Source organism: Phasianus colchicus, chromosome 5, assembly GCF_987193195.1.
Source record: "Phasianus colchicus chromosome 5, bPhaCol1.hap1.1, whole genome shotgun sequence".
Classification (NCBI taxonomy): Eukaryota; Metazoa; Chordata; class Aves; order Galliformes; family Phasianidae; genus Phasianus; species Phasianus colchicus.
In genome coordinates this window covers 822,715-844,253 of record NC_143440.1, presented here as the reverse complement: position 1 = coordinate 844,253, position 21,539 = coordinate 822,715, and the positions used below count along the sequence as shown (strand labels likewise).

Sequence of the window (21,539 nt, the reverse complement as noted above, 5' to 3'; positions counted from 1 at the left end):
GCGTTTTGCTAAGAAGAGAGAATGTATGAAGAATAAGTCTTGTTCCGCCCCTCTTCCACATGCACTTTGAGCCATCCCATCATATTATTGGTGTTTTATTAATAGTTTCATCTTGTTTCTTTAGAAGGAACATTATTTTAATTGGTTTTATTGACAGTAACCATTTTCTGGTGACATAATACTTTCAGTCATCATCACAAGTCTACTGTGTTGTTTGACATACTTTACTGCTGTGTGGATTTTCTATTCATTCTAGTAATAGATTTGAGTATGAAAGTCATGTAATGGGTTTATCTTGCAAGTGTGAATATGTTACTGCTTCTGGATTACAATGGTTCGTTTTAGACTTTGCTGGTAAACATTACTTAATTTGATGTATTTTTGCGATCGTTATTTTCGATTAAAAAGAGTAATTAGTTGCATGGCATATTGTACACTCAACAAAAATATAATTTAATCAAAAGCTTTTTTTATTGTTTTCCTATGAGAGTGGTGAGGTGCTGGAACAGCTGCCCAGAGAGGCTGTGGATGCCCCGTCCATCCCTGGAGGTGTTCAAGGCCAGGTTGGATGGGGCCCTGGGCAGCCTGGGCTGCTGTGAAATGTGGAGGTTGGTGGCCCTGCGTGTGGCAAGGGGTTGGAGCTTCGTGATCCTTGAGGTCCCTTCCAACCCTGGCCATTCTGTGATGCTGTGATTTTGATGCTCCAGCTTGTTATTTAGAGTAGAATACTGAACGAGTAGAGTACTGTGGGCCTTTGGAAGAGACAGGAAGAATGACAAATATAAATTAAATGGAAGTGTTAGCGGCACTTTTAAAGAGAGGGATTTCGTAGGGCTCATGAAAGTTCAGATTCTTTAGCAATTAAACTACAGAAATAGTACAGAAACTGCACCTTCTGTAGAGTGTAACACTTCATATAGTCAGTGAATCTGCAGTTTAGATCCTGAAGGTACTGAAAATGTGCATTGACTGACATTCACATACTGGTTACATGCAACGTAACAATTTGTGAAGCACATATATCATTAAAATAAGCATAACTTACCTCATCTTAGACAGGGAAAAAATTCCCAAGCAGTTCACTGGGTTGCCTCTTTTCTAAATGAGATTCTGAGGAAAAACTACACAGTACTTCATTTCTCTCAGAACAGGTTCAAACATGTCACAGTACTTAAATGCTTTAGCCATCGCCTTGGCCCATTTCCCAAAACTTAGTTTTGTGTTGTCCTTTCGACATCCTGCAGGGTTACATCATGCAACCTCTTACAACTGTGGACAGGTGATTACTTACAGCAAATAACTGAGGGTCAGAAAAGTCGTCTCCAACTCTGTCAACTTAAAAATAAGACACTGAACCTCTTTTCTGCATCAGCGAAAGAAGAGAGCCTGCTATTTCATTTCTCAAATCCTCCAATGAGCAACGTTATAAACATCACATATTTTAGTTTTTTTCATGAGTAAGTGGGTGTGTGTGCACGTGTGAGTTCACTGGAAGAACAAAAACAAAGTACCACATGGAAGTGTATTTCCTCACTGAGTTCAGGAAAATGTGAGTCACGAAGCATTTGACTCTGGTTCTATCAGAGTCTACAGCAGGCTTTTTTATTGGCTTCAACTGCTCTGGGATTGGAGCCAAAAATGTAAGAGCTGATCACTTCTGTTAATAAAAATGTAATGTGCTACCACGTTATTTGAAAACAATACTGCTCCCAAACCTGATTTAAATATTGTTCTGTTGTCCTACTGATGCCCACTGACATAAAAAAAAAAACAAAAAAAAACTCAAAAAGTCTGGTTTATTTAAAACCTCCCCAGCCAACAGAAATTTTACTGCTGCTGTCCTCACTCGTTCCATGTGGGGAAGAACAGGAAAGAAACCCCAGGTGTGAAACTCATCTATCAGACGCTTCAAGTTCATTCTCTTTACGTTGGAAATATATTCATTCTTGTACTGCACAAATTATCACTGTATCATTTTCACAGTTAAGAAATGTCATATTTTCCCCTCAGATGTGCTCAGTGCATCTCCACAAATACCACGCTCTTAATTCAGTGGTAGCTTCTGCTTACAGTGGTCTCTGAGCTGTGTATTTGGTTCTCATGACTTAACAAATTTCAGCCCTCCCTCTGCCCATCTGACACAGCCTTTTGAATGCACTTGCCCTAGTTATCTTTTCATTGCAACTTTAAGTGCTGGCATTTTGGTGGGAGAGGCAGCAATAGTTAAAACACTGCTAGTCTCTATTCTCTTGTGAAATGGTTTCCAATAAACATCTACACATTTATTGGAATTTAATTCAGCCTATGATAAAGTTTTTTTAAAAAAATCAACTCCTCTCTGTGCTGTAGAGCCCCAGTCAATGGGGAGATGTCGTGGTTTGTTTTCTCTCAACAAAACTTCCCCCTTCACCACTCTGAGTTGTGAACCACAGGCTCTGCACATGAAGTCTTCTGACATGAAGGACTGGACGAGGTGGTGTACCCTTCCCTCTTCCTCTGCTTTTCACCAGACCTTTGGTTGGAAACTTCAATACACTAACGTGGCAAAACAATGCCCAATTTCTTACGGTCAATGAAGTGAGCAAAATCACATCAGGGAGTACCAGAACAGATGTGCAAAAGCAAAGCAGGAAACTGAACTTCCTTGTTCAGTAATAGTGAGTTCAGACTGAAGAAGGTACGCACTGAGCACGGCGAGCAACTTGCCAAGGTGCACATGTATACAGCTTCCAAGATACAGCATGGTGCAGAGCACCTTTAAAGGAAAACAAACAAACAAATTGACTGCATGGTTGTACTAAATTAAACCACTCTCTTTTGCCCACAGCAGAAATAAAACAGCTAGATTTGTACTTCTCCTAACCACACAAGACAAACCGAAGAAGCTGGTTAAAAACTCAAAGCATAGCAAGGATTCAAAGATACAACGAAGGAGTCAACTGAACTGAACCCAGAATACAGCTGGGGGGGTGTGGGTTCATTCACATTAAGCCAGACACATGGACGTATCAGAAAAAAGACTTCTGTCTAGAAATTGGTGTGTTTTGAAAAGACCTCAGAACAGGTTTTAAACTTCTGATGCAGCACCAATTTCATTTAAGGAATAAGAACCGCCTCGATCACTCAGGCTGTTCAAATACCTTCAGTGAAATTCTCCAAGCATCACAGCCTACTAAATAAATACTAAGAATTGAATGTCCAGTACTTAATGGTAAACACTTAGCTTGGATGCGATACAAAGGATAATTTCTAGTAAGTTAAAATAATCCTTGTCAGATCACGAGCTTGTTTGAGAGCAAAGGCTTTGTTTAAATTCCCTTTTTTCCTAAATCTCACTGCATTTCTCCCACTTGCCTTACACAAGTTCTAAATCATAGTTCATAAATTTGAATGCACTCATCCAGCAAAAACAAAGGGGGGACATGAGTTGGACTAACTCAAGTGTGAGCAGCAGAGCCCTAGCAGTTGTGGAACCACGTGATCAGGAGGAGGGCTGGGAAAAGGAAGGACTTTGTTCTCATTGGCACAGTGTGCTTTGTGCCAGCTCACGCACCAAGTGCCATAATTTTATAGCTCAACTTCAGTTATCTTCCTGAAGATTGTGATTCCTTTGTTTGAAATTATACCCAAGCTTTTTTTTTTTTTTTTTTTTTTAGTCAAATAAAGGCACAGAGCATAAAGAAATGCAAAGAGTACTTGTCCTGAGGCTCCCAGGTAAAGTGTGCTCTTTGACAGGCAGCAATTTCTTCCCTATTTACACATCTACTAGTGTCTAGTTTGACATTTCAAGAGGCCAAGTGCCAAATAAAGTGCAAAATCTAATCTGTTAAGCAACTGCAATTTTCTGCTTTGATCAGGATCACAGTCACAATTGCACCCAAAAGAGCAGAGATTGGTAACAGGCTTGACCAAGACTCGTGTTAGTCCAGCCTAACACCTGGTGTACTTCCCATTACTTCCAATGAAAGATACCGGAGCTTGGCAGCATGCACACCTACACAGAGTCCACACTAAGGTCCTAAATCCATGTTCTATCAATCTATACCTAACGTCTGTTCAACAGAGAAGAAAGAAGCTGCAGAAATTTTATTCTGCACTCTTTTTAAAATCTGTTAATCAGTCCCAGCTCAGCTTTGGCCCAAACTTCTTCAAACTTCATCTGGTCACACGTACTCACATTATATGGATATTTTTAATCACTGAACATTAATTTTCATTAAAATGTCTGCAAGTCTCTGAAACGCTATTTCCATCAATCTTAAAAGCCCATTCTCTCAGGATAAGGCTAGCTGCTAAGCATTTCTAGAGTGTTTGTTGGCAAATAGAAAGCATTAGTGACTGTAAGCCAGCCACCAAGACGTCTCTGGATGTCAGCAAGCTATTTGTGATGCTGTGATAGTTCCAGAATAAAGCACTATCATGATCTGAAATATGATCCTTTTGTCCACTTTCACCAACCTAGTCATAAGCTCAGACTTGCAGAATTAGCTGCATGCTGTGCTTTAACCACTTTCTCTGCTGAACAGCTGAAGCTGCTATCAGTTCGCTGATCCAGCATGTGCCTCTGATTCCATGCTTTTGCCATGACTCTTCTCAGAGCATCCAAATTGCCCTGTAGCAAATCAATCATTTTGCTGCAGAAGCAACAGCTACACTGAAAACGTCTTCATGCAAGAAAAAAACAAAAAGCAAAAAAAGGTCTCTGGTTAAACATGTGGGAAAAGCCGAGATAAGAGCAAAACCAGGCATCTGCTGTTATGGAAAGGCAAAGAACAGAAGCAGTGCCCTCTATAAAAGAAGGCAGTGTTTGTGGACAGATACTGGAAAAGCCTGGTAGAGCCAGGTTTGCTGTACCTGCGGTTAAAAGGATGCCAAAAGCACAGGCAGCAACTGCTGGCCCTGAGAAGAATCGCCCCATTCAGTACCACCTGCTGCCTCACGCACAAAGGCCCTGAGTGGTGCTATCCTGGTATTTGACATCTGTGGGACTGTTCAGGCTGTACACACCATGGAACATTCTGTCTGGCCATACACAATAGGGAAATACTCGATCACACTCAGCAGATGCATTAACAGAGGTGCTAACAGCGCACTAAGAAACAAACATCCAGGGCTTTATTCTGGCCCTGGATTTGTGACTGATTTACTGATTTTAATTATGACCAAATCACATTTTTATGACTAACTATTGTCAAATCAAAATTTTGATGACAAATAGTGACTGAAACTACCCATTATTTGGATCCTACATTTCATCTGGCATATGGCCACTTTAAAGATTAAACTAAGCCTTAAAAAGTGACATTGCCTTTAAGCATTAGGTACCATTAAGTTAAAGAAAAGGGGCAGGTATATTAGCTAACAGTTCTGCCAGGGCTGGCTTGATTGTGGCTAAGCAGGGGGGGCAGAGAAGGAGACATACTCTTTGGAGACATACTCTCAAGCACTCAGTATAGAGATTCCTGTACTGAACACAACATGAGCCACCTCAACATCTTGTCATCAAGAGCAAGCTTCCTGCTTTTTCTCGTCACATCCTTCCTCTCCCACCTGCTTCTGGCTGTGCAGTACCACTCTTTGCCCTGAACCAGTATTCGTTTGACGCAAAACAAGCTGGCTCAGCTCAGTGGAATTACAGGAAAATGACCTGGCAAAAAAAAAATAAAAAATTAAATGTTCTTCTGCCAGAGGAGTGAATTTACAGCTCACTTTGTGACCAGAATGAATCTCTGGGAGCAGAGAAGGAGGAAGGGAAGGGGAAAGCCTTCTCCTTTTGCTAGCATCCAGGGCACCCCAGCCCTGCTGGGACAAGGTATCCACGGGCAGCAAGCAGCTGCAGCTTTGAAGAACATTCCCTGGACATCAGGCACAGTCTCCACTAACAGATCACCTCAAGTACATAAATCTGTGCTTATGTGCCTCCTAACCACCAAATGACAATTTTGGGTCTCTAGAAGATCCACTATTTTTCCAATTGGAGACTACTTTGTCTAGGGAGAAGAACAAGCAACAGAAATTCAGTGCTGCCCCCGGCTGCTAAGCTGCACAGATTGCATTACGGCGCTGTAATTTAAGATCTTACTCATAATAGCTTGTTTTTCAGAAAAACATACTTAAATACTTGATTAAAAAAACACATATAGTATAATCAGTTATGAGCTACAGCCCTGGATGTATTAAAGCCCACTGAAGGTCAGTTTCTCAGAGTCAAGCAGTAGCTTTTGAAATTGATGCTTTCCTTATGAATGCAAGAATTGAAACGTTTCCAGCCAATGTTCAGAATCATGAAACTGTCTAGTATTGTAATACACGCCTTAACACACACACATTAACAGGATCTATCAAACACAGAACACCAAACTTCAGTGGAACTTTCTAAGAACAGCAAGAAGAACACGGATCAGTTTGATGAGGAAAGGGTAGGAGTCTCCCAGGCACCTCAGAAGTCAATTGCCTCAGACACAGGAAATGCAAACTGTGGGACAACAGGGCTTTAGGTGGTGTTCACAAACACTAGTGGTGTTCTCAGTCGTGTCTGTAGTACAATGATACTTACACAGCCAGCTCAGACCACTAAGTGAGCTATCTTTTCCCTGCCTATAGATTTCAACTGATCTTTATTGCTTGGAATGTCTTATGCAATAAGATTTTATAATTACGTATCAGTATTAACACATACCCCTCTTTAGGGAAATAATCTGTGAAGAAAATACACGTGCTTTGAGGCTCATGTCATTAGCTGAGAAAAATTCAACGCAGCACTGATAGTTTTACAATTTATTAATACTTTTGTCCCAGAATTGCAGCAAGAAGCTTTTACGTCACCACCATCCCTCCAACCAACCCCACAGCTGAGTGCACGAGGCTCCACTTGCACACACTACCAGCCCTTCCACCTGAGGGAAACAGCGAGCTCCAGGCGGCCATTGCAACGGCGATGAGCAGACATCCTGCAAGGACATCTAAGTGTCCTTCCCCAGCACGAAGCTACTTTCAGGGCATCAGCAGCACAAGTGCTTCTCCAGTAGCATAAAACTGGAGGCGCTGTCTTCGTGTAAAACAGTGAGTGGCTGTGCTTCCCAGAGAAAGGTCCCTGCTGCAAGCAGCGCAGGCGCTCGCTCACACAAACAGAAGGAAAACTCACTCTGCTGGTTTGTCCTTGGCATGCTCTGCTCTTTCTCCTCCCTCTGCCCTGGCCTCTCTGTGCCTCTCCTCAGCCTTTTCCACACAGACAGTGCTGGCGCTCACCTGCCCTCCCCACACTGGCCTTGCTGCTTTTTGAAGCCGGGAACGAGAGAATCAGAACCTCAGCTTTTCCTCCCGAAGTCTCCTAGCTAACAGCTTTCCCACTGCGCACTCCTCTACTCCGCTCACATGTTGAGATGCTGATTTATACCACATCTAATCTGGTTAGCTGCAGGCAAAAGTTTCTCCTGCCTGCATTTCCCTGCAAAGCCCTGTGGTTTGATATCGCCTCAAGTGCTACAAAGTGAACCTTCAGAAGCCTTACTCAGCCACCAGCACACATCTCTCTCTTCCGAGCAGCACAGAAGCCTTCAGGTGCTCCCTCACATTCATCCATGGCAAGCAGCCTTCACCCTGGGGCCTTGTTCTCCTCCTGCCTGCCTCAGCACATCTCATCCTGTGCCACGTTCATAAAATCATTAAGGCTAGAAAAGACATATAAGATGATCTAGTCCAATGCCAACCCATCCCCATCACGCCCACTGAAACGTGTCCCTAAGCACTACGTCTGCCCTCTGTCAATACCTGTAGGGATGGTGACTCCCTGTGCAGCCTGCTGCAACAACTGGCTGCTCTTTCTAAGAAGTAACTCTTCTCGAGACCCAGCCTGAATCCCCTCTGCCCTAACACCGCTACAAGAAGGCTCCGGGGAGACCTCATTGTGGCCTTGCAGTACTTGGAGAGAGTGTATAAACAGGAGGGGAAACGGCTGTTTGTGAGGGTGGATGGTGACAGGACGAGGGGGAATGGCTTTAAACTGAGCCGGGGAGGTTGAGGTTGGATATGAGGAGGAAGTTTTTCACACAGAGGTGGTGAGGCACTGGAACAGGTTGCCCAAGGAGGCTGTGGATGCCCCATCCCTGCAGGCATTCAAGGCCAGGCTGGATGTGGCTCTGGGCAGCCTGGGCTGCTGGTTGGCGACCTGCACATAGCAGGGGGTTGGAGCGGGATGAGCAGTGCGCTCGTTTGCAACCCAGGCCATTCTGCGATGCTATGTAAGAGGCCGACCCCCCCCTCACCACGACCTCCTTCCAAGGAGCCGGAGAGCTCCACGACACCTCCCCCGAACCTCCTCTTACCGCACTGAGCGATCCCAGCTCCCGCGGCCCAGCACAGCGCTTTAAAAGCACGCGCTCACCAGCGAGGCTCCACCGGCCCGCGCGCAGCCCCCCGCCCCCTCGGGCGGATTCAACTTTTCCGCGGGGGGAGGCGGCCGCAGGTCACGTGCCGCAGTCACGTGCCCGCCGCCGGCGGTGCCCTCGGGGCGCAGCGCGGATCGCCGCGCGCCCGCGGGCGGTTGTGTGGCGTCGGCCCCGGGGCGGGACGGCGGCGCCTCGACCCCGCGCTCCGAGGCGGCGCTCGGGTCGGGCGTCCCGCGGTGCCCCGCGTCCCGTCGGCGCCGGGCTCGCGGTCCCGGCCGCGGGCGGCGGTGCCCGGCGCTGATGCCACGCCGCGGAGCGCCGTTTCCCTCAGCGGGAACAAGATGGCCCCGCCCCGGCCCCTCCAACAAAGCCCCAGCGCTCCGCTCGACGCGGCCCCGCCGCGCCGCCGCCGCCGGCCTCTCCCCTCGCCGCCCGGCCCGGCCGTCCCCGCCTTCGGCCGTCCCCCCACCCCCCGCCCGGCCCGGTGCCGCCCGCCGCCCCCCGCGCCCTCCGGGCCCGGCCCGGCCGCGCGTCCCCGCTCGCGCGCCTCCTCCCTGCCCCCCGGCCGCGGCGCCGGGCCCCGCTCAGCTCCCCGCGGCGGGCCGTGGCGGGGAGGTGCATCCTGGGAAGGAGCGGCCCGACATGGGTCCCCGCCTGCCCGCCGCGCAGCCCCCGCCGCCGCCGCCGCCGCCGCCGCCCGCGGCTCCGCGCGGCTGAGCGGCAGGGAGGGGAGCGGAGCGGAGGCGGGGAGGGGAGGCCGGGCCGCGGCGGCCTGGCCCGCGGCGGGGAGGGGGCCGCGGCGCCGCCCGCCCCGCATGAGGCAGGGGGGGCCGCTCCCACCCGCCCCGCTCGCTCCCCGCCGCCGCCGCCCTGCGCGCAGGGCCCCGCCGAGCCCCCGCCGCCCCGCGCCCTGCCCCGATGATGGACAGGAACTACCCGCCGACCCCCAGCTTCGCCGAGCCGCCGGCCCCGGCCGCCGCGCAGCCCGCCGCCGCCTGGGCCTACGAGCGGGGCGCCGGCGGCCCGAAGCCCAGGTGAGGAGCGGCCGCCGGGGGGACGCGGCGGGAAAGGCCGCGGTCGCGCTCCGGGCCCGGCCCCGCGGGTAGAGCGGAGCGGGGCCCCGCGGCGGGGCGGGCCGCCTGAGCCGGGCGCGCCGCCGTCGCCGCTCTCCGCCCCGGAGGCTCGCGCCGGGCCGCGGCGCCGCGGGTTCAAGAGTTCAGGCGGCGCCGGCCGGGCCGGGCGCGGAGCGGGGCCCGCGTGCGGCGGGCGCGGAGCGGAACAATGCGGAGCGGTGACCCCGGCCCGCGGCCCGGCCGGCCGCCGCGTGCGGGCCGCTCCGCCGCCGGGCCGGCCGGCAGCGCCGAGGGAGAGGTGGCGGAGTTCCGGGAAGTGCGGCAGAGCCGGGCCGTCGCGTTGGCCTCGCCGTGTCCCCGAGGGCAGAGCTCTTCGGCTGGGAGCGGCCTCGGCTGGGCGCTGAGATCTGCGCTGCTGCGGCTGCGGAGCCGCTCGGCGCGGCGTGAAAAGGCGGAGGGCGGTGTGAGCGCGGAAAGCTGCCTGTCGGCGGGCGCGCGTGGAGCTGCGGACCTGCGGGCGGCCGGCCGGGGTTCGGTCCGTGCGGTCGGATGAACGGGGCGTCGGGTTGGAGGACTGCCGCGCTCATCGTGCGGGTCGCGGCGCTTCTTTTTGTTGTTTCCCTCTGCGTTTGAAGCTGGAGCTTAAGCTCTAGCAGGTTAGGGTTACGCATTCCCGGTGAATTTGCGGAGTCGCTGGGTCGTAGGGGTTGAAAGAGATCTCTGGAGATCGTCAGGTCCCAGCCCCTGCAACAGCAGGTCGGGCGGGAGGGCACCCGGCTGGGTCTTGGGTATCTCCAGGGAAGGAGGCTCCGCAGCCCCTCTGGGTGGCCCGTTCCAATTCAGACCCGGTGAAACACAACTGCCTGCTCTACGTTTCATTTCTTACCCCTGAGCTGAAGGTGGCTGCCTTCAGTTTTCAGCTCCAAATTTTGTTACAGTCCTATTGATGCTGGAAGAAGTCCTGCGGTAAGTCGTGCTTTCCCAAGTAGGAATTCTTCAGAATTCTCATCAGTTTTCTGCGTTACATTCTCATTAAGAAAAATTATTTTCTGAAGTTTGTTACCAGGCATTCTTTTCTCTCTCTCTCTCTCTTTTTTTTTTTTTTTTAACTTCATTTATTTTGTTTTCTCCTGGGTGCCCTCCAATATATTGTCATTCTCCTTGAACTGCAGACAGTGCATTCTTTAAGCAATTATATCGATGTTAAGAAGATCTCTGTGGGGCCTGAGGCTCCAGGTTCCCTGTTTCACAGAGAACTGCAGGGAGTGTTGGGTTCCTGGCCACAACCTGGCCCTATGAAGCTGCTTCAGTCCCTTCAAAGTTGCCAGCGTGGTAAAATAGAATCTCCCACTGCTCTATTTCATCTTCCTTTTTAATCGTTGGACTCCTCTTAGTCATGTTAATATGTTGGCTGCAGTGGTAGTCAGCGACATGCCCTTTTTGTATTGCTCTTGCCAGTTTTCAGCATCTGTGGAGGATCATGTCATCTGTTCCATGAAGAAGCTTTGTGTTTTCCAGGTCAGTTAAGAATCTGTAGTGCAGAGAAACACTGGATCCCTCCAGGGTCTTTGAAGATACGCAAGTGCTTGATGATTATTTTCTGCCTTCCGAAAAACAACAACCCTGCTTTCAAAACATGACTTGGATCTTTTTAATAGGTGCTATTTTAAAGCATTATCGGTTTTTTATTGTGGAAATTCCTTTATGGAAATGGTACGGGGAGCAGTCCCAAGACAAGTTCCTCGCACAAGCTTATGGGATTGTTGCCTGCTACCTATAACGCTCAGCCTGCTAATGAAAAAAAATAATCTTATTCTAATGTGACAATACTTTTGCTATGCTTTAGGAAGCAATGTCAAGGAGATCTTGCTTTCAATTCCTAAAAGTTTCATCTTGAGGCTATGTAGGTGGTGATAAATGGTATGTTTTTAAAAGTGTTGACTGAAATGTTTCAAGTTCATTGTGTTTTCTTTCTTAAGCTGTAGCAATGTCAGGGGAAAAAAAAAAACTGAATTATAGTATACTTGAAGTTCTCCTGTACTGAGTTCTTATTTAGGGTTCATGTTGTACGGTAAGATTTAAAATGCAGTGGGATGTAAACTGCCTTGGGGACAGTGTTAAATACTCAGTGTGCACAGGTGTTTCTGTTTTCGTTCTTACTGACATTCACCACGGCGTGGGTGGGGAACTGGGACCTCAGAGCCATGCTGGTCACTACTGAGGCTGGAAGAGGTTGTGTAGGTGCTGGTGTGCTGGAACGGAGCTCAGGTGCTCGTGGTTCACATTGTAGATTGCTTCGCGACGTTCCAAACGCTGGCTTTGATTGTGGCTGACAGGTAGTCATCTGAGCAGCTGAAGCTGTGTTAATCTGATGTTAAATTACAAAAATGTGTGCCGTGTTCATCTGGTACTTGTATTGAAGAGAATGTGGCCTTCAGGTGGTGCAGGCAGCAATATTTCCGTCAGACTGTCCTGATATTTATGCTGGTGCAGGCTGTGTTGTGGCAGGCTGTGTTCCCTTTGTGTGCAGAGCCGTGTTCACAGTCGTGGCTCATCAAAATGATTTCTCCTCCCTACAAGCCTTGCTTCTGTCGTCCTGTACTTAACTTCAGCCATCTGGTTTTTATCCTGCTCCTTATTTCTTGCAGGCACTGTTTTGTCTGTGCAGTGGCACTGTTCCTATCAAAGGAAGCGTGTGGTGGAGTATTGTAAGGACACCGTTACCAGGTCTGCTGTGACACAGCTTATCCTGTAGTAAATAGAAGTCAGCGAATTGAGAATGGAAATCACTGGAACCTCTTCGTTAGCTCAGAAGAGGTCAGTCGCACTGAGCAGTGCTTGGGCAGCGCGACCAAAGCAGCCCAGAGTGGGAGGGCTGAGATGGGCCCTCCTGTCCTCCATGCTCCCCATTTTCCCCCTGCCTCTTATGCTGTCTGTTTGCAGCTGGAAGGAATTCCTGCAGAATGCTGCTCATAACCTTTATCTCTTAGAAAACCTGATTTCTGCACAGGCGCTGTCTCTTTGGTTGTACAGTCCCGTATTGAGCAGTAAATGGATTTGTTACTTGCTTGAGGAAAAACACGGTCTTCAGGAAACCGTAGTGGCTGTGTGGTAGTTGGTGAGACTGCCATAATTACTTGGAAGGAGAAATGCAAAAAGGTGATGATGATGATGAGTTCCTGGTTGAGTACATGTCCGACTTAGCGAGCCCTCTTGTTCTCATTCGGAGAAGGATTTTTGCTAATTGCTCTTCTTTGGTGTTAGCCCAGCTCTAGCACCCAACCCTGTGCTGTGTGCGACTGAATGACAGTCGCAGTTATTTGTTATTTTAAACTTGATGGCAACCGCTGTGGTCTCTGATGTTTCTTCTGTGCTGGCAGTCTTTGTCCGTCTTTGTCCTGCCCAGACGTATGGGTTTTACAGCATTTAATTTGAGACGGTTCTTTACAATAGATAGCACTGACATTTGCTTAGCGTGACCTATATTTATAGCAGCTAATCTAAAATAACAAACTGCTCAGTGATAGTTCAGAGGGAAAGTTATGTAACTGCGAGACTTCAACATTTATAATACGCTGTTAAGATTTATTTATTTTTTAAACTTACCCTTTTTGCATAGCTGTCAAGCTTTCTGTAACAGCTGTACGGTTGTGACTTTGGTAGGGCCCAATCTGAAGTTATAGTAGATTTGTGCATAGCTGTAGAAGTTGTAGAAAATAAAAATTAAAAATGCAGGTAATATAGAAAAATCTACAACTCTTTTTTTCTTTTTTTAATCAAATGAAACTTCCTGAGAGGTAAAAACAATGTTTGTTGCTAAACATGTTTAATACTAGAAGTTCCCTGTGATGCGGTGTTTCACTTGCTTAAGCTAAAGCTCATAAACAGAATGTATTTAAAATGTTTTCTATTAAAAGATAAAGGCACAGGAGGATTAAATACAATTTATAAACATATAAAAAGGTGAGTCACTTCTAAATATTACTAAACTTTCTGTCACGGTCTGTATTGGAAACACTGATACACGCCCAGTGGAACACAAGCAGTCTGTGGAGTAGCACAGGTATTTCACAGGGACTTAATGAATGAGCCAAAAAGGCATTTCTGAAATGGAGTGCTACTGACCTGTCCGGGAGCGTACCAACTGCAGCAGGTGTTTCAAGCATCTTGTTATTGGCTGCAGAAGGAGCTGAGGGTGCAGCCCTGCTGCCTTCAGCAGGTGTCCCGACAAGCTTTGCTGCCCAGATGCCCAGAAGGAGCTCTCAGAAATGAACCATGTGAAACACTGGGCCCGCCTTGAGGTCACCTACGATGATATTTCAGCTGTGAGCTCTTTCCCATGGAGCTGAGAGCTTCGCCGCAGGTTACTCAATACCTCCTTGTTCTGAAAGAAAGGGGTTTTGTGTTCTTTCACCTTTGCAAAAAGTCTTTCAGTCCGTATGTGTATCTTATCTTTCATCCTGTTACTTTAAGTGTAAGCACTTACTTTGTATCACCAGAGAACAACCTTTTCCTTTTGTTTCTTCTGTACTTTTGCCCACCTCTTTTTTTTTTTTTTTCCTTTGGAGATGCTGTTGATCCTGGCATGATGCTGTCATGGGAAGGAGGTTGTTATGAGAAAAATCTTCATTAGGAGAAAAGCACTTGTGACTGGTTTTATTCGTTGTAGACAGTGCTAGAGCTCTTATACAACACAACTGTATTTTCCTTGGATTGTTTGATTTTTTTTTTTTTTTTTTTTTTGCAGTTAGGCAAAGCATTCACAACTCTGCACATCAAAAAGTCGTTTTGCGTTATGAATGCCTATTCCATGCACTTAAATCTGGTTAAAAGATAGCACATGAATCCTGTCATTTCAGACCTTCCTTGGTGGCCTTAAGCGTGACAAAAATAACTCTGAATGCCATGCAGACACCATGCGGTGTTCAGCCTCTCCAGCCTTGCTGTGCCATGCAAGTGATGGAGAGAACTCTGAGAAGTTCCAAGCAAAGAAAAGCTGTGCGTTCAGAGAGGACTGAGCTCTTGTTATCAAGTTACCAAGCACCTGATTTACCTGTCTTATGAGGCAGATCTCATCAGTTTTGATTTTGTCATCTCTCCTCTCGCTGCTTCCTTGCCTTCTTGCTCTGAATGGGCTGTTACACCTCAATGGATGCTCTTGCTGTCCTTGAAACCTCTCTGGCCGTGGGTTACAAGGAACAGGGGTCAGGAGCTTTTATTCACATACTGCATACTTGGATTTTCTTATTCCAGAGCGGTACTGAGAACCTATATGTGTTAAAACAAGCTCTTATTTGCCCCGTTGCCTTTCTTTTCATCTTCCTTCTACAAGCCTACCTCTGATGCTTGCCTGGGACTTGTATAAGCGTCACCAATTACACTGAGCAGGTAAAAGGCACCCTTAGGCACACTTATCTGAGAGTAATGCTATTTACATAGGAGGATACGAAGGAATACTTACTCCTTAATAAGTCTGTGTGAGTTGCACAGGGCTGTCGTATGCCTAGATTTCACTGGAGATAGCCCTCTTTCTCACCTGAGCGTCACAGGAGAAGAGTTGGAGAGCTTTGGCCCTCCGTCTGGTGTTTCCAGATGTCTGGCAGTTTGTCTGAAAGCTCTTGGACACTCAGACTGTGGCAGACAAATGGTCTGTGCACATGTGCTGCGTGTGTGCAACCCGGCTGCTGTTCTGTGGAGATACTGAACGTACCAGCCTGTGCTGCACGTTGCGTGTTGCGCTTCGTTCTGACCAGGAAATCCTTTCAGAAATATGGCAACTTAGTGTTTCACACCACATCCTGTTTACTTTCTCTCTTCTTCGTGTCAAAAATTCTGGTGCTCGGCAGTGAACAATCCTTCAATTCATCTGTTTCTCACATTTTGCTATTCTCTGCTGAGTCTGCCAGGGATAGCGTTTGTACTAAGTTTTTCTCGATTGTGAGTGTTTGCTATACAAAGAGTGATCCTAGAGAGCTGACTCCTTAAGCCTCTGAGCAGCAAGCATTTGACAACTATCTTCAGTTTTTTGTTGGAGCTGTTGATGTGGAGGTCGCCGATCCTCAAAGCTGCTGAAGAGAGCTGGGATTTCCTTCTGATCTTTTCCCCTCCAGAAAACTGCCTTCTGTTGTTCTCTTTAAAAGCAAATACAGGTTTTTCATCATTCAGAAGAACTTTATAACTTGTGTGTGTATCATCTTGTTCTCTATTACTACTTGTTTTTTTTGTTTAGAAAGCTGCTTGAAAGTTAGAAAATCTTAAAATGATGATTTGGGGTGTAATACAGGAGCTCGTTATGTAGGGTGAAGTTTTTCCCTAATACAGGGAAAAGTAAATATAGCACAGCTATTTTTCTGCCATTTTGAGCAGCACAGGTTTTTTCATTGAAGAACTTGTGCAACTGGGTTCATATGGTATGAATAGCAACTCCTGCTGGCAATGTGTTAGCCAGGGTCCCCTTGGGAAGACTAGAAATGCAGATTACAGTCTGTTCTAAGATGAAGAGAGCACTGATGAATGTAGCTTGAACACTTCTTCAAGGACTGTGCTAAGCTTCCTTATAAAGGTGGGGAGCAGCATCCTCTGATGTTTCCTTTAATGTAGAGGACGCTTGCGGATGTGTTTTACGCTGTTAAATCTTTTCTGAGCACGCCTCCTACGTTAGCACAGAGGGGATGTTAGTCACAGAGGTGCCTCTTTATTGAATCCAAAGGAGGTCGTATGAGCTGCTTACCCACTGCTGTGTGTTGTGAGATGGGGAAACCAGTGTGGGAAACATCTAGGCTTGCTAGAAGACTTAGAGTATATTTGGTTGCCCTAATGATGGGCTGTGCGGATAAACACGGATATTGCAGTTTGCATTCCTAAATGTAGGTGGTGAGTAGCTGCCTCAGTTCTGTGCAAGTTCCATGGCTCTGGTCTGCAAAGGCTGAGCTTCACAATGGTTTAGAAATGCTAGCTTTGAAACATTGAGAACTGTACTGTTATTTCAGTACAGGATGTTTAAACCTTTGCTTTTGGGTTGGCCTCCTTTGTAAATCTGAGTGGTTTAGTGTGTGTGCCTTAGTTTCCTTAGTTTAAAGTAGAAGATAATTCATGGGTTATTTGACTGTAAAATGCTTGGAGGTGTGGTGACGGAGAGGTGTTGCCTAAGATAGCTCAGTCGATAGGACAGAGGTATTTGCATCTCTTCCATCTTTTGTGATTAACATCTCAACTTCAACTTTATCTTTTCCGTGTAATTGGAAAATAAAAAGCTTATTAAGAAATCAAATAGAACCTGAAAGGTAATACTTAAGCTTACCACAAATTATGGCACGGTTGTAGTGGAGAGGGAGGAGGAGGGTTGTGAAGCATCTCAGGAGCTGAAATGAATTGTCTGTTTTATAAGGCATTGATGCAGCTAAGCCACATCTTCAGATAATGCTTTGCTGACTTTTTTTAAGATGTCAGCAAAAATAAAGTTTAGATGACGATCGTACACCTTTGAAAGAAGAACGTATGGCAGTGTGTGAAGTCCTTTCATGTACCCCAGGTTCAGAAATAGCTTCTTTCTATAGGAATCCGAATTTTCACACCCGTAGCTTCAAGACGTAGTTTAACTGATTTTCTGAAGAGATTTATAATTGTTACTAAGAACTCCACAGGTTCCTTAGTCAGACAAGCCAGCACTTGCACTCAGCTACTGGAGTGCCAGTAAGACTGTTTCTGCTTTCCTGAAGCAGGTCTGCCTTTCCTTTCTAGAAGGCTCAAGCATAAATAATCAGACACACTGGCATGGGAATAAAACGGAGGCAGGTCTTTGTTGCTGTGCAATCCTTTTCCTCTGTTGAGAAATGACATGTGTTCAAGGAGAGGATCATGTGCACGGTGCAAACTTGTGCTCGTTCCAGCAATTACCTACATATAATTTCCTGCTTCGGAGTTTAGTTCTTGGAAGCTGTCACCTTGGCCCTGGAAAGCAAAGAAGTAAGGAGTGTTTCCTCTGGTGAGTACTGCAGGCGTTGAGTGCGAGCGCCAGCAATCTCAGTTGTGTTCATGGGGGCTGTGGGTCACAGTGGGAAATGAATGTTGCATTATAAGTTCATCTTTAGTGGAAGTGTGGTATATTAGGGCTTTATATATTCTACACTGAACGCGTAGCCTGTAACATTCTTAGAAGTTAAGAATGCAAAGGCAAGTTGTGAATAAAACAGGACTGCATTTTACTGTAATATAATACTGTTGAAGTCTAACTCTGTGTTTTCTGTCTCTTTGGAAGCCTTCTGTCTTGCAGGGTAACAGCATTAAAGATGCCTTAAAATGTTGTCAACGCTTTGTTTTTTTACACGATAGTTCCAAAACAAGCCGGGCAGATGCAGTAGATGTCTGCTCTCGGGCGCAGTAACGTCCAACCTATTCCCTTCTCAGATGTATCAACTTCAGGGCTACTTTTCTCATTTCTCAGTGGTGGGCTTCGTTTTTCAAGCATCAGATTCTTTTTACTTCACAGATACCATGATTGTTCCAGACTATTAAAAAGAAAGATATATATATTTGTGCAAATATTGGTTGACTTTCAATTATAAAGAGTCATCTCTTGTATAGTCCAATGAGGCAACCAGGAGAATTTAGATACAGGGTGTTGGCTCCTTTTCATTTTTTCTTGAACCTGCCAGCATCTGAAAGCTTTGAACCAACTTTGCTCTCGCAGCATTGTTTTTTGTTGGTTTTTTCTTAGTATGTCTGAGGCTGGCCAACAGAGGTGAAAAATTGCACATCGTATGCGTTTCTAAGTAACGGAGCACTGAAGTCAGTCAGAAAACCAGTCTGTGGACTGAATAGGGATTTGTTTTCCTTGCGTTGGTATTAAGTGCTTGTTAAAGTTTCAGAAGTGCATTGGCCTATCAGTTGGACAGCAGTGATAAAAAGTTATTAGCTGCATTGAACTCATCTAAGGAACTGCTTTCTTTCTAGGCAAATACCTCAGTTCTTTATGATTTTGCTTTCTCAGTCATTGTTTTCCTTTCTGTTGTTTGTTTGCTTTTCAAATACAAGCTCTGACTTATTCTGGATTAACCATGCCTGGTTCTGGCATTGCTTTACTGGCTGTGGCAAAGTCCTGTGACTCCATCACTGTTAGAGCAGGCAGCTGAAGCGCACGGCAGCTGGAGGCCAATGCCATCTTCCATTGGCCCTCTATTTCATCTGAAATAAATGTGATGTTTCCATTCTTTCTGCCTCCATAGGCTGTTGTGAATCTATATATATATTTGTCTTTTTAGAAGAGTATTTTTAATATTTAGAAATTAGTTGGTCTGTGCTACTTGTCACTTCATCAGCTTTGCTTTCAGGCTCTTAACTGGGACTCCCTGTTGTCCATCTGAAGAGCTACCCAAAGGGAGATGCCTTTGCAAAGTGAGCTTTGGGATAGATGGCTAAGAACATGTTTTTTTTTTTTTAAATATAATTTAATTCAAATATACTTGAGTTAACTTGAGTCCTATTTCACATAAATCTCAAGTCAGAGAAAAATGCAAATTGTGAGTTTTGAGCTATTTCTTCATCCATATGAAGATACTGGTGCATTTTTAATCGCTTTAGTGATTGAATTATAAGTTGACTGTGTGCCTACTCATCTTCCCACAAGTCAGGACACTTCTGTAGCTTTCAGTAAGCCAGAGGTGGGCTGCCCCAGATGAAATCCCACTGTTTCCCTTGCTTACCTCCCATCCCACTGCTTCGTGGTGCGTGCTGGGTTGCTGCTCTTTGTCTTCTTTAGGTTGGTTGTTTTCGACTTCAGTCTTGCAAGCCCAAGAGCTGTGCTGTGTTTTGGAAACAACTCGTCTTCTGGGTGTCCAGTTTCTGCTGTCAGAGCAGTCTTCACAGTTTGAATACTTTGAAAATGCCCTGTGATTTACTGGGTTTCAGTTCTTGGAGCTGTTCTCATTTATATCAGAGGCAGAACTTACAACTGCCTGAGAACAAAAGAATGAAGTCTTGCACCCAGAGATACCTTTTGCTTCTTCAAAGTCCTGATCTGTTTTTCATAGAAGCATTATGTGTTTCTCTAGGGCTGTAAGTAATTGCTCAGGTACTAAACTTATTGAAAAATGTTAAAATTGTCAACTGTAGAGAAAATTGATTTGGAAAATAAAGTAGAAAGATGATTTTTTTAATACATAACAATGCTTTTTTTCTGTCAAAGTAAGTGCTAGTTTGAAGTGGTTTTATGTCTGCATTTTGTTGGTACGGATACTTAGCACAGAGCAAGGCTGTTTGAAGAAGACAAGCGAGTTTTTAAAAGGCTACTATTTATCTTCAGTGCTTATTGCGACTACGTTTTGTTTCCTTGCAGAAGTGGTGCTCCCATTCCATTTTGAAGTTAAGTAATGCACCTGTTGTAGCATAAAGCAAATAATTGCGTTGGCAGCTGAGGCGGTCGGCTCGTGCAATGTAAGTCAGCACCTTCTGCAGTTGGTGACCTAAAGTTGTATGAAATCATTAAGCTGAAGAGGGCCGTGGTAATAAATTACCTTAACAGCAATATAAAAAGATAACATGAACAGTTGATTCAGGAAAGACTTAATAGTAGATAATCATAAAGAGTTGTAAGTCAAGGTTGAGGTGTTCTAGTAACAGGTACAGTGCAAAGGATACACATTTTCTTCAATAAATGTTATTAGATAGCTTAAATCTTCTATCAAACCAAGCAGTGTAGCTGACTAATACCAGGGTTATTTGGCTCTCGTTGGCAAGAATGTTTTGATTGCATCTTTGCAGCAGAGACAAATGGTGATAGCTCTACCTAAGGTATCTCTGATCTTTTCAATCACACAGTTTCAGAGGGAGCTACTTTCCAACTGTGTATGTGAGCTCTGTGCTGCTTTCCAGCATAGTCACTCCAGCTGTGTATTTAACTATGCCAGTGGAAGTGAGAGAGAGGCTGTGATAGATTAGTGTTAAAGAGCAATGGATTTGGCCTCTGAATAGCAACTAATCGTAACCAACCAGGTACCAAGAAGCGTGCATGTGCCTTCTTCAGGAAATAATGCAGGATTTGAGATCGAGCGGGAACACCTGTGATATTCTAACAAACTGTGAAACCAGAGTACAGGAGACTAGATGGCCGTCGTGTTGTTTGCCATGCTCAGTGGAGTTCTGATAGGCGAGTTACTGCCCGTGTAAGTTCGTTTGTTTAAAGGTTAAATTTCATAAGGAGAAACCCTGAGGCTGTAATCTTTCAGATTGCTGTGCCTGTGTTTAGGATAAGCCTATGTAAACTAAAGGCATATATGCAGGCTTTTTGAGATAAGAATCTACATTCCAGCAACAAGTAATTATACAATAAACAATTAACTGTTCTAATAAATACAGTGTTTTTATTGAAAGGCAGGCTCATTTTTGAGGTTGCGGTTGCATTAACTCTGAGCTGGGCATTTGTTTAAAGAATAAAATAAAAAGTCATCGTATACTTTGATTGTTCTCATGATAGAAATAAGGAGGAAGTTTATTCAAGTAGCATTACTAGAACGTAGAGGTTCTTGTTAACAAGTTACTTGAGGTATAGTTCTAGAGGTTGTTTTGTGTTCACTCTGAATTGAGATTTGGCAGTTCTCTAAAAGTACATTTACTACTGTGAAAGTCAGCACATGCAATTGGTAAAATGCAATTCCTGAGGCTTCTCATTCTCTTCTAAAGAATTTTTCATTCTTCGTGCTCATGCCTTAGCCTGGCACATGGAACATACAAGCACTCCTATCCTGCGAGCAGATGAGATGGAAGATGCCTGCTATTAGCACAGTTCAGGCTGGAAGCTAAGCTCGAAGCCTGAGATGCTGTTACAGACTGGCATCTGCTGTGAAAATGTGAACAGGTCATGGTACTGTTTCAGGCTTATCAGATCTCCACTGCCTACTCTTGTCATCTTAATGAGATGAAGTAAATCCAGTAGTGTTGCCAATTTTTATATTATGTGGTGACTTCCATGGAAGTTTCCCATGATCTCATGATTCTTGGCGTCAAATGTTCTGATTTTCCCTTGTGCAGAGTGACTGCCCCCTCATCCTAGGGGATGCAGAGGGTGAGTGAGGTCCCTCACAGA

At 45.8% G+C, this 21,539-nt stretch overlaps 2 protein-coding genes and 1 long non-coding RNA gene across 8 annotated transcripts in view; 1 reads left to right on the top strand and 2 right to left on the bottom strand.

Annotated features, from left to right (window-relative positions):
- CCDC73 (coiled-coil domain containing 73) overlaps positions 1-8,538 on the bottom strand; it is a 76,257-nt gene extending 67,719 nt beyond the window's left edge. Inside the window, exon 1 of the mRNA XM_090142103.1 lies at positions 8,325-8,538. The gene's annotated coding sequence lies outside the window, so the exon portion shown is untranslated. The remainder of the gene's footprint in view (positions 1-8,324) is intronic.
- Positions 8,539-9,263: 725 nt separating this feature from the next.
- QSER1 (glutamine and serine rich 1) overlaps positions 9,264-21,539 on the top strand; it is a 36,522-nt gene continuing 24,246 nt past the window's right edge. Inside the window, exons 1-2 of one of the 5 annotated variants that reach the window (XM_090142096.1) lie at positions 9,729-11,118; positions 12,109-12,277. In XM_090142096.1, coding sequence (XP_089998222.1) covers positions 12,240-12,277 — 38 coding nt within the window. In that variant the 5' untranslated portion in view covers positions 9,729-11,118; positions 12,109-12,239. Of the gene's footprint in view, positions 9,422-9,728; positions 11,119-12,108; positions 12,278-15,170; positions 19,892-21,539 lie in introns of those variants that run through there. The other 4 variants (XM_090142100.1, XM_090142097.1, XM_090142098.1 and 1 more) reach the window with 4 other exon arrangements.
- On the bottom strand, positions 12,385-15,190 carry LOC116237955 (uncharacterized). 2 transcript variants are annotated; one of them, XR_016467403.1, is made up of 4 exons: positions 14,922-15,190; positions 14,514-14,728; positions 13,586-14,051; positions 12,385-13,158 (listed from the first exon to the last, which is right to left on the bottom strand). It is a non-coding gene; the product is annotated as an uncharacterized LOC116237955 (long non-coding RNA). The 2 variants fall into 2 exon arrangements; XR_004168839.2 differs by lacking the exon at positions 14,922-15,190 and having other exon boundaries at positions 14,514-14,874.